Source organism: Cyprinodon variegatus, unplaced genomic scaffold (assembly GCF_000732505.1).
Source record: "Cyprinodon variegatus isolate N-32 unplaced genomic scaffold, C_variegatus-1.0 Scaffold251, whole genome shotgun sequence".
NCBI lineage: Eukaryota > Metazoa > Chordata > Actinopteri > Cyprinodontiformes > Cyprinodontidae > Cyprinodon > Cyprinodon variegatus.
Window position 1 is genome coordinate 903,045 of NW_015150704.1, and position 11,095 is coordinate 914,139.

The window sequence follows — 11,095 nt, forward strand, 5'->3', positions numbered from 1 at the left end:
TTGACAAGGAGGCAGGTGACACATGGTGATTCATCCAATCAGCTCGAAGAATTGTTCTGAATGTCTGTCCCTTCGCGAACACTTTTCCACAGTAGTCTTTCCAGGTGGATACTGTGTAGAATTAAAATTGAACAACGCATATCAATCTGCCTTATCCCAGGTTAATATTGATGTAGTATTATGCAAAATAAAAAAAATAAAAAAAACTTTATGGAAAATAATTTTAGAAAGTCTCCATTTAAGACGATCAAATTGAATCAATTTACTAGCCTAGTAAACTAGCCCACGCCGCCAGCGGCCAAAATCATTTTTGCCTGAAAGTTGGCCTAGCCTCGATCAATGCCCCTTTCCCTAAATATGGTGGGCCAATCACAATGCAGAGATGTGTTTTGAATGTCTGGATGCAAAGTGGGCGGGGTTTTAAGGGTGTGACGACCAAGCTGCACAATGCTGGAGAAAGCACAACAGTATAGCATGCACTGTGACAGCAGCTTCTTTCAATGGACGTTCCATTGAAAGCTAAAAGTTCTCTTTCTGTTGCTTTTGTTAAATAAAAGTACGTTTTAAGATCATTTGAGGCGAGAATATTATACGTTAAAGCGTCATTATATGGTCCATTTATCGATTTAATGCGTAAGGGCTAGGGCTAACCGCAGCCCGTCTGCAGCGGCCCTCTCGGCATAGTCGTGTGTGAAGGACTGCTGGCTCTGATGGACATTTTTGACTCAGTTTTGGAGGGATTAGACTTGGGGGTTTCGTTTAAACATTAGCAGGAAGAGGCTCTATGCTCATTCATTTTTAAGAAGGGCGTATTCGCCGTTTTACCGCCAGGCTATTTGTTTACACTCCCCCACCAGCTTTCTGTCGCGCTTACTACGTCACAGTCAGTTGCGCTTTTTGGTCAGAGCATTGGCCAATAGGCACAGACATGGTTTGAAAAACAGCGGGTTGTTCTCATCAACAATCTTTCGATGTCTCATTCATCGGGGCCAGACTAAATTACACATTTCATTTCCCTCCCATCTAGTCTGGTTTATCAGGCTATCAATTTACCACTAAATTAAGTAAAACACAGTGTATTTGTGTGAACTACAATCTAATTCTAACTTACTGTTATCCAGTTCATTAAAGTATCACAAACAAACTATGGTATTTATATTGGTAGTCTGTAAAAAAAACAACCATCTAGCTCTGAGCTTTTTGACCCAGGTTCTTTGGAACCTGACCCGAATAAATAGACCTCCTAAAGTTTCTGCCACATTAATAGAAGTCTTGCAATATTGCAAATATTTGATTTTTGTAATATTGCGCAGATGAAATGAGGAAATTCTAAAAATGTCTTTGACAGGTTAAATGACAGGTTCTAATCAAAAATAACACTAAGATTTTTTTACTTTATTATCTGAAATCAGTTCAATCCCATCCAAATGAAGTGACTGACTAATCAGCTTCTTTTTCAAAGACTTTGGTCTAAATACTATAACTTCTGTTTTGTCTGCATTTGAGAGCAGAAAGTTAAGAGTCATCCAGGTTTTTATGTCTTCAAGACATTCCTGTAATCTATGTAATGGGTTAGCTTCATCTGGATTTATAGACAGATATAGCTGGGTATCATCAGCATAACAGTGAAAATTAATCCCATGCTGTCTAATAATTCTACCAATTGGGAGCACGTATAAAGTAAAGAGAATTGGTCCTAGCACTGATCCCTGTGGTTCTCCCCTGGTAATTCTTTAGCATGAGGGAGATTTGTCATTAAGGTGAACAAACTAAAATTTAACAGATAGATAAGATTTAAACTAGTCTAGCAATGTTCCTTTAATTTCTACAAAATATTCAAGTTTTTCTAAAAGAATATTATGATCAACTGTCAAATGCAGCACTGAGATCTAACAGGACGAGTACAGATACCACTTTCACCAGAGCGGTTTCAGTGCTATTATGAGCTCTAAAGCGAGACTGAAACTCTTCAAAAAGTTAATTATGGTGTAAGTGGTCTCACACTTGTTTGGCAACTACTTTCTCAAGAGTTTTAGATAAGAAAAGAAGATTGGATATAGGTCTATAATTGACCAAGTCATTTGGGTCAAGAGACAGTTTTTTTTAAGTAAATGTTTAATTCCAGCTACCTTAAAAGCTTTAGGTACATATCCCTGTAAAGGAGATGGATTAATCACATCTAAAATGCAGGACGAGATTAAAGGGAATACTTCCTTAAATAACTTGGTTGGAACTAGATCTAGCATACAAGTTGAAGGCTTAGATGAAGATAACAGTTTAGCAGTTAAAAGATGAAGGAGAGTAGCTCCTGAGGACCAGAGCTCTATCTGATAAAACCATACTTGCAGTAACATCTTCACTTTTATTTATTTGCAAAATACCACCTTTAAATAAATACTTGTTTAAGTTTTAAGAGAAAACCTTTTGAAATTAAGTAAAAAATATTTAAAGGTATAAAAATGTAAGGAGTTTGAAATATCCAATTTGAATGTTTACATTTTGAAATAGTTAACCATTGCTATTTCTAAGATTTTAAATATTAATCAAGACATTCTAAATGTCTTCACACTTTTCCATTACATAACGCATAAGATCTTAAGAATTCTATTGTTCTGTATAACCTGTTTTAAGTTTACTCTAAAACAAAACACATAAACAGCATATGTCATAATTATTTGAATAACACCCACCTTATTAGAAGTGTTAGTTTTAGACTATTCTCTTGGTGTGCTGCAGAGCCACAAATTGCCATTACCTGATATCTGATCCAATACAAAGTACTTTAAAACCTCAAGGGGAGTGTTTGTTTGGCAGCTGGAGAATATTCGGTGTAGCTTTTTGCATACAGGGAAACAAACACTTTATTATTCTTTTTGATTATTTATTTCAACAGGCAAATTATCTTATTTGTGTTTTGAGGGCAGGAAAGCCAACGAGCCAGTGACACAGCATATTTTAGCTTTTTATGTTTTATAAACTCTTGAAATTAGATAAGATATGACAGCTAAAATGTCTCTAGTATTTCATAAATACAGCAACATTTCCGATTAGCCAATTTTATGATGATGACGACAACAACGACAAAGACGATGATGATGATGATTACGACGAGTGTCATGAAGATGATGATCCCTAATATTGCTGTAGCTGTAGTTCATGCTGAAGGCTATGGAGGCCTGGATCAGATCTTGGATGTTGAATTGGCAGCTGCTGGAATTCATATCTTGTGTGTTTGTGAAATAATAAGTTTTAATGGAGATGAGATGCTGACATTGTTTACTGACTGCAGGTGAACCTGAAGATGAGGTAAGTGCTTGAATACTGAAGAAGAGGTATTGTCTGTAGCACCATTGGAGACCAGTGAGGGATCACGACTGGGTAGTTGCATGGACAGTTGGAGACAAAAGATTGAATATTTGTGTCATTTGGATTAGTAAAAAACCTGAAACCATGGTTAAACAATGGGATGTCTCTGAACACTTACTCGCCATAAGCTGTTGCTCATACACCATGTTTTTTCTCTACCAACTGTCTGCGTAGTTAAATTTAGGCCATGCTGAAGTTGCACAGAGAAGCATGGGTGTGTAAATTACATAATTTGTTGCAATTTTGTGGACTAAAAAAGCCTAAAATAGGCTAAACTCATTCTCCTTTATCTCAATCTATTATGATTTGGTTGTCTGGTTGCCTTTGGCCATGGTGATCAGTTTAGTTACTGCTAACCGGTTTCTACATTTCATTAAGTTTTTTTTCAATAATATAACAATTGTTTCTTAAGTCAGTTTTCTAATGGGATAGTTTCAGTAATTGTCTAGTTTTATATGTATAACTCTCTATTCAGCTACTCATCTCTCTCTGTTGTCTGTATGTCTTGATAAAATCCTAGCTGTTTCCATTTAGTCAATGAGATGCATGTTCCAAACTTTTTTCCCTCTTCTTTGTCGAGACTTTCACAGAAAGTTTTAACAAATAAAATGTGTCTGACATCAACCTACCTGCTTGTAACTAGGTTATCTATCAACTAAAGAAGCCACCATCATGTTTTACGTTTTTCAACTATTTGTAATAAGATAGACAGACAGAATTGGAACATATTTTTTGTTTTATTTATTTTAATTAATTTTTTTTTCATTTTTCCAGTGTTTTTATCACAGGTACAGAGCATGAAATGAACTCTTTGCTCAGGGAACCAGAGTGGCAGTCTGTGGGAGTGGGGTTTAAACTCAGAACCTCCGGATGCCAAGCACAATGCCCTAACCAGGTGCCTAACGTGGGCACCTGATTAAACTAATGGTTATGTTTTGTTTTTTTTTGCTTTATATGTTCTTTTTTAAATACCAAAAAAAAATTCAGTTTTTTGTCCAAAAACTAACAATTAAAAATTTCAAAATTATTTATATTAAACACAAATAAAAAGACAAAAATTTATTTTTTTTTTATGTTCACTGATCAGATAAAGATACATGATTTTATTATTTCTATTGTATTGTAATCATAAATTCAAATTATAATTATTATATTTGTACAGAGAGAGTTTCAAAAGAATGACTTTTCTAAACTGATTTCCAAGGAAAATAAGGTTTACAAATAATATTTGTGTGAGTAGATTTTAGAAAACAATACAATTTTGTATTTTAACTTAATACAGTTAAAGTTGAGGTCAGTTAAAACAATTCGATAAATAAATCAGAAAACCAATCTTCTGCTAGATTTTACATTCAGTAGATTATCTTCCTCTGTGCATGAACAGAACTGGTAAAACCACAGTGTAGGGAAACTTAAAGCAAACAAACATAGCTTTTCAGACAAATTCCTTTTTCCTGACATAAAATGTACTTTCAAGCCAACCTGATAACTAATTCTGCCAGTAATAGGCATATTTCTCTCTGCTTTATTTGGTTTTGTTTGTCCCAGCTAAGTTTAGGCTGTAGCCAAAGGGACCGATCAGCTCCATGGTGAACATTTGTTAGGAAAGGCAGTGAGAGTGACTAACGTTTGTTATTGTGGATGTTGAATGCTTCTGCAGTGAATGCTGAAATCCCTGGTATGGAATGAAGAACAGAAGAATAAGAACGAGGATGATGTTGATTTCAATCGCCATAGCAATGAAGGAGCTTGGTCTTGTAAATAGGCAGCACACTATGCTTGTACAATGGAGAAAAACGTGTAAGGGTTTAGGTATGCAGGAACAACAGAGTCCTTGACGAATAATGTGCTGTTTACCAGCATGGCTTACAAAGGAGTTAAACTGTCTTTCATTTAAAGTAGTTCAAGCTTTCATAGACGGTGCTATCAAAGTAAATGCTTATACCTACTGTATTAAAAAAGACTATCCCATATATATATATATATATATATATATATATATATATATATAAAATGCATTCATAAATTTCATTTATCTCTTGCTTGCTTCAAAGGGCATTTCATTCAATCAAGATTACTGAAGTTACAAGTTAAATAATTCCAGGAAACAATTACACCCCATAAAGAGGTTAAAATCAGATTGGTTACAAAGAATGATTTGCATGCTTTCTGACATGTATTTCTGTCCAGCTGTTTATTAGTATTAGTTACAAAATAAACAAGTGTGTGCACATTTGGGCTTTGCTATTCATTTTACCACATCCCTTTCTGTAAGCAAATCAATTTAAATTTGCCTTCCGATTTCCAGGTGGCCCTAAGCACAAGTCTAATGGAGTGCATGCAAGAAAGCGAGGGAACATGCAAACAGCCCCTCCCAGTTAAAAAAAAAAAAGAATAATTAAACGCAGCATCATGAGAACCACTGCCCACAGCTGCAGGTGGCTAGCCACTGTAGCCACATTAAGGGGAGATATAATCTGCCCTGCTTAATATGAAAACAGAACAAAAGAAATGGGAATGATAGCAAAGATGCACAGAAGAAAGGAGAAAGAGATGGATGGAGCATATAAAGTTTCCAACCAATTCAGAAAATGACTTTTTTTCTTTTTTTTTAAGGGCAAAGGTCAACGTGACAAGAGGTAGTCAAGACAGGAACAAAGCTAGACAGAGCATTATGGTAACAGCAGGTTAGCAAATACTAAATGGCTCTATCATCACATCCCAGACTTCAAGCCGGCCGATCAGCATTATATGAGTAATTAATCTGCTTTATCAATTATAATTAAATTCAATTCCATAGTCTAAGCAGATAAAGTATATATTTGCTTATTACAAAAGAAAATATAACAGGAGAGTCTGTGTTCAAAGTTAGAAATGAATGCACAGCCTGTTTTCTTGTGCCATTTATATCGAGCTACTTCTACCAGGTCAATAGAAATACAAGCAAAGGACTCACTTTCTTCATGTCTTTAGCGCTTTCCTGCTGTTTTTGTTTTATTTGAGCTTTAACAGAAGTATATAATGTTTATCATTGTTGCTAATCAGTTCAATTTAAAAATGCTTTATTAATCCCAAAGGGAAATTAAATGTGGATGTAATTCATTTTTTCAATTACTTGTAGATGTTAATAGCTTTAGGCAAGATGGATTTCCTGTCTTGTTATTGTTATTTTTCAAGTATTAATGTATTAATAAAAGGATATTAGCATTACAATAATAATATAAGTTAGTGCAAAGTGGTGTGATATAGAGTTAGGAGAAATTATGGTCACAAATGACGAAGACAGGGACGAAGAGGATTGTTGGGATTTGGTGTTTCCCTGTTCTGTTAGATCTCCACCAGGGGTCCTCGTGGGGCAAGGTGACTCATGGGGCAGGCGCTTCTTACCTGCATTCAATCCTGCATCATCAGTTGAGTTCAAAAAGAGCATGTTGCCAGTCCTTTACCTGAGTGTTTTCCTACTATTTGATGATCTCCTTGAAAAAAAAAAATAAAAAATGTTGATTCACCTTTTCATTTGCTCTCTTCTCAGGTTAGCTGCTGATTAGATTCCGAATCTGTTTTGCTTCCTGATTGTCTTAAGTTACTGCAAAAACTCTGGTGTTACATTGGGTCTGCTTATATAGATATAAGAAAAGCTCGGGAAAAAACTCAAAGGCGTTATCTAGAAAAGGTTCTTTCATCATTTGCTGAAGTTGTTTATGTATTGGGCCACTAGAGGGTGCAACAGACTTCCCTCTGTATGCAGTTAAGTTCTGCTTTCTAAAAATATAATTTCAGGGCCATGCATTGTCCAAATCAGCTAATAAAAGCAAAGGGAAACAGAGCCTGTTTTAAAACCAGCTTGTCCACTTTAGGCTAATGTGCAGCAAACTAGACAAATCTGATTCTAAATTCTTAACAAAATTCTGATAATAGAGGTACAAAACCCCAAAACTGGGAGTTAAAACTTTGAAAAGCTCAGAATTTGAGTACAGATTGTAAAAAAAAAAAAATGTTTACAATAAAGTTTAAACCAAAAAAGACTGTCTAAAATGAAAAAAAAAAAAAAAAAAATGTTTACAATAAAGTTTAAACCAAAAAAGACTGTCTAAAATGAAATTAAGACATAATTCGTGAACTGAAAAACTGAGAAAATCTCAAGGGAAAATAAAACAAAATAATTATCTATTTTTTTTTATGTAATACCTAACTGAATCACAATTCCTTTTTATTATTCTTCTTCTATTCGTTCTTAATATCATGATACATTTTTACAATTATTGACAGACAGACAGACAGACAGACAGACAGACAGACAGACAGACAGACAGACAGACAGACAGATAGATAGATAGATAGATAGATGTTTATGCTCCCCTAATGTTTAATTTTAATTTTATTTAGTCATTATCATGTTCCTTGTTTTCTGACTGTATGTTTATGTTTTTTTACATAATGTCCCTGCTGCATGAACATGCCACATGCATTTATACATTATTATTATGGAACAAACAAGCTATGAAATAATGTGCACCTTAGTCCTAATACCATTTAAGGAAAAATGGCACTGCGGCAGGTGCTTCAAAACTGGAGTCTACTTGCTTAATTGAATCATGAGGCTTTGAAATCACTACTATTAAGGAGAAACAAAGTGACAAGAGCATAAAGAAAAGAATGTGTAAAATAATCTCTAAATGACCAAGCTAACAGAAAATTACATGATCTGAAGAAACCAAATAAAGAACGAAGGAACTACTTAAAAAAAACAGGAAGCTTACATAAGAAAGGGAATCAAACACAAAGATACCGTGGCAAATATCTGCTGGTATTTAATACTTTTTGCATATTGTAAAACTCTTAAACATTTCAGGACTTAATCTTTTATTGATATTTACATTGTTATTACTTTTTAGGGAGGTGAAAAACACCCATTGTATGTTTTAGTAGAAGAAAACCCCTTTCTCATATATGCATGCAGATCCACAGGGGGAGTTTCCTGTTTAGCCGAGCAGGGACAGAATGGGAGGAGTGAGGAAGAAGAGGAGGAGTGGAAAAATAAGGCAGCAGGGAAGGAATGTCCGAGCTCAGGCATTGTGTTGGTTATCAAGCACCCGGGAGAGGAGGGGGGAAATAACTCTGCTGGGAAGTTGAAACCGGCTCAGGAGGAGGTGTGATTCTCTTACTTGGCCATCGACAGTTACACTCAGCTCTGCCATATAGGGATGAGCTGAGATGTTATGAATGCAGCTGGATTGTATTGGAAAAAGAACAGCAAGCTTCTTGGTATTCCTGGCATTTTGGAAACCTTTTGATGATCTCTTCTGACACTGGACTGCACTGAAGCCCTGATGGAGGAAACTAATCACAGTTCTTTGAATTAAGCTTGCAATTATAAATAATTGACACTTTTAGCCAAGAATCTGGCTACCAGGAATCTTAATTAAAAGCCCTTGATTGCTTTGAAACCTGACTTGGTGTGTGGAGAGCCAGCTAATTGATTAATTGATCAGGAAAACATCAGGATGAGTGGAGAGGGGGACGTGGTGTGTGATGGTTGGCTACGAAAATCACCTCCAGAGAAGAAGCTGCGACGATATGTAAGTAACCTTTTCTTTAAAAAGATAAAAACTTTAAATTGTGTCTCTAATCTGGGTTGGTCTCATTGTCATGCTTGATCTCCTGAGAGTCTTCTTAATTAAATTCTGTGGCTATATGTATGTCATCACTGTTGACACAAGGAGTCATTTCCTAAACTCTTAGCTGTAAAGTAATTAAACATTGAGCACAGCTGTCAGCTGCAGGAAAGCAATCATCAATGTTTTACTATGCTTTAACTTTACTTTAGTCTGTGTATCATCAATAAAGCAAGGTCAAAAGTTGATCTACCAAACAAATCAACACTTTTTTACAAACATTCCCCTTTTTTTTCTAATATTTTCTCATCCACAGGTATAATGCTTGAGATATATCTTAGGATTTAGAAGAAAAGCCTGGAGTGACTTTTTATTACACAAGTTGATAACAACCTGGCTTACTGACATGAGTTAGACGAAAAGCTTGGAGCATCTTCCATTTTTTATCGGTAAAACTTACGTCGACACATATAGTGTTTAGAAATAACATGTCTAAATTTCCACAGGCTGCTTTTGTCGGACAGCAGCTGGACTCACTTTCCTTAAAGCAGCAGCAGCAGCTTTACACACACCCCACATTTCTGAAATGCCTTACCAGTGAGTTGAGCTAATCTCCTTTCTCCCATCCATGTTTTCTCATAATCTTTGTGTTGCCAGAGAAAGCAGCAGTAGTTTTTTTTTTCCATAACCCTAAAATTCTTTCTCTTTCATTCATTCATTGAACTTTCTCTTCCTCTTCTATTGTCATATGACTTCCTTCCTTAGACAGTTTGTTTATAGGGATGGTCTGAGAGGAATAGCGCTTTTATAAAAACAATATATTTGTAATAGATTTTATTGAGATCGAACGATTGATGCACAAAATAAAAATGACTTTTACAGCTGAAATGTTTTCTTTAATACCCAGTGGACTATAATAAGCCATAAATCACATGGCATATTTCAAAATTACACATACTGACAGAAAAGTTTGTAAGGAGGGCTCCATCTTAACATTTCATTCACTATCCGTAGGAAATTTAGTTCATGAGGGCAAAACAAAGATAAAAAGATAGAAAGGGCTTAAAACAAACATTCACATGATGGTATATACAGTCTGGTGTGTGCATAAACAAAGACTGTCCAGCTGTGTTTCCAATGTCAACACGTGATCAAAGACACATTATAATGGCAGCAGCACCATTCATGCGTCGTTGTGTTAAGAAAATGGTTAAAGTTCTCACTGTGTACCTTTAGTTATACTGCCTGCTCTGTTGAAACATCTGTGTGTGAGAGCCTGTGTGTTATGTAATAAACTAATCGCTCTCAGCTGGGCCTGCTTAAAAAAAGGGGGCCTCTCTTGGAGATTTAGCAGATTTGGAAAATATGCAGCCCCAAACAGAAACACCAAGAGGAGACGGGGTAAATTGTATAACTTTAACAACATTTTCAAAAGTGCCCGACACGCCCACGAGATTAAAAGAAACCAAAATGTCATACAAAAAATAATGCTAATACCTTATAAAATACTATTAATTTTCACTTCTTATATCAACAGCTATGGGCAAAGTAGTCCTCAAAATTAATACTTCTCTTAGGGCAATCTTAGGGATACTTAGGGAGTATAAAAACCAGTATTTTGAGGTAATTCTTGGATGGGTATTAATATGTTTCACTCATCCATTCACTGCTCTAGACAGCAAAGTCCTACATTGCTGAATGGCATATTTTAACTTGGGGTGTGGGAAAACAAAACACCACAATAAATCTAAATATGTATATAAATAAACAGTATATATCAATGTTTGGATCTCAGTTTAAAATCTGAAAGTGTTTGCTTTCTGTTTTGCTTATTGATAAAGTCTGTTTTGTACTATTTGTCAAGCTTTCCATCCCTAATCTGAAGAAAATTACCTGCAAGTTTTAAATTCCCCTGCTAGGAGCATACTGTGCACCAAAATAAAGAAATTTAAAGAGAATGGAAAACAGAAATAAAGTGTTCAGGGAATATATAAAAATAACCAAAGTTAGCTGCTGATATCATTGAGGTTGGTGCCTGATTTGGATTTTTTCACTGCTACATTAAAGGGACATTTTTAAAGATAATATTACGTTTGACCTTTTTTTTTTTTTTT

General features: G+C 35.2%; 1 protein-coding gene across 1 annotated transcript in view; it reads left to right on the top strand.

Moving 5' to 3' along the window:
- The first annotated feature begins 8,457 nt into the window (after nt 1–8,457).
- Nucleotides 8,458–11,095, top strand: part of LOC107089396 (GRB2-associated-binding protein 1-like) — a 22,625-nt gene continuing 19,987 nt past the window's right edge. Inside the window, exon 1 of the mRNA XM_015382154.1 lies at nt 8,458–8,945. Coding sequence (XP_015237640.1) covers nt 8,871–8,945 — 75 coding nt within the window. The 5' untranslated portion in view covers nt 8,458–8,870. The remainder of the gene's footprint in view (nt 8,946–11,095) is intronic.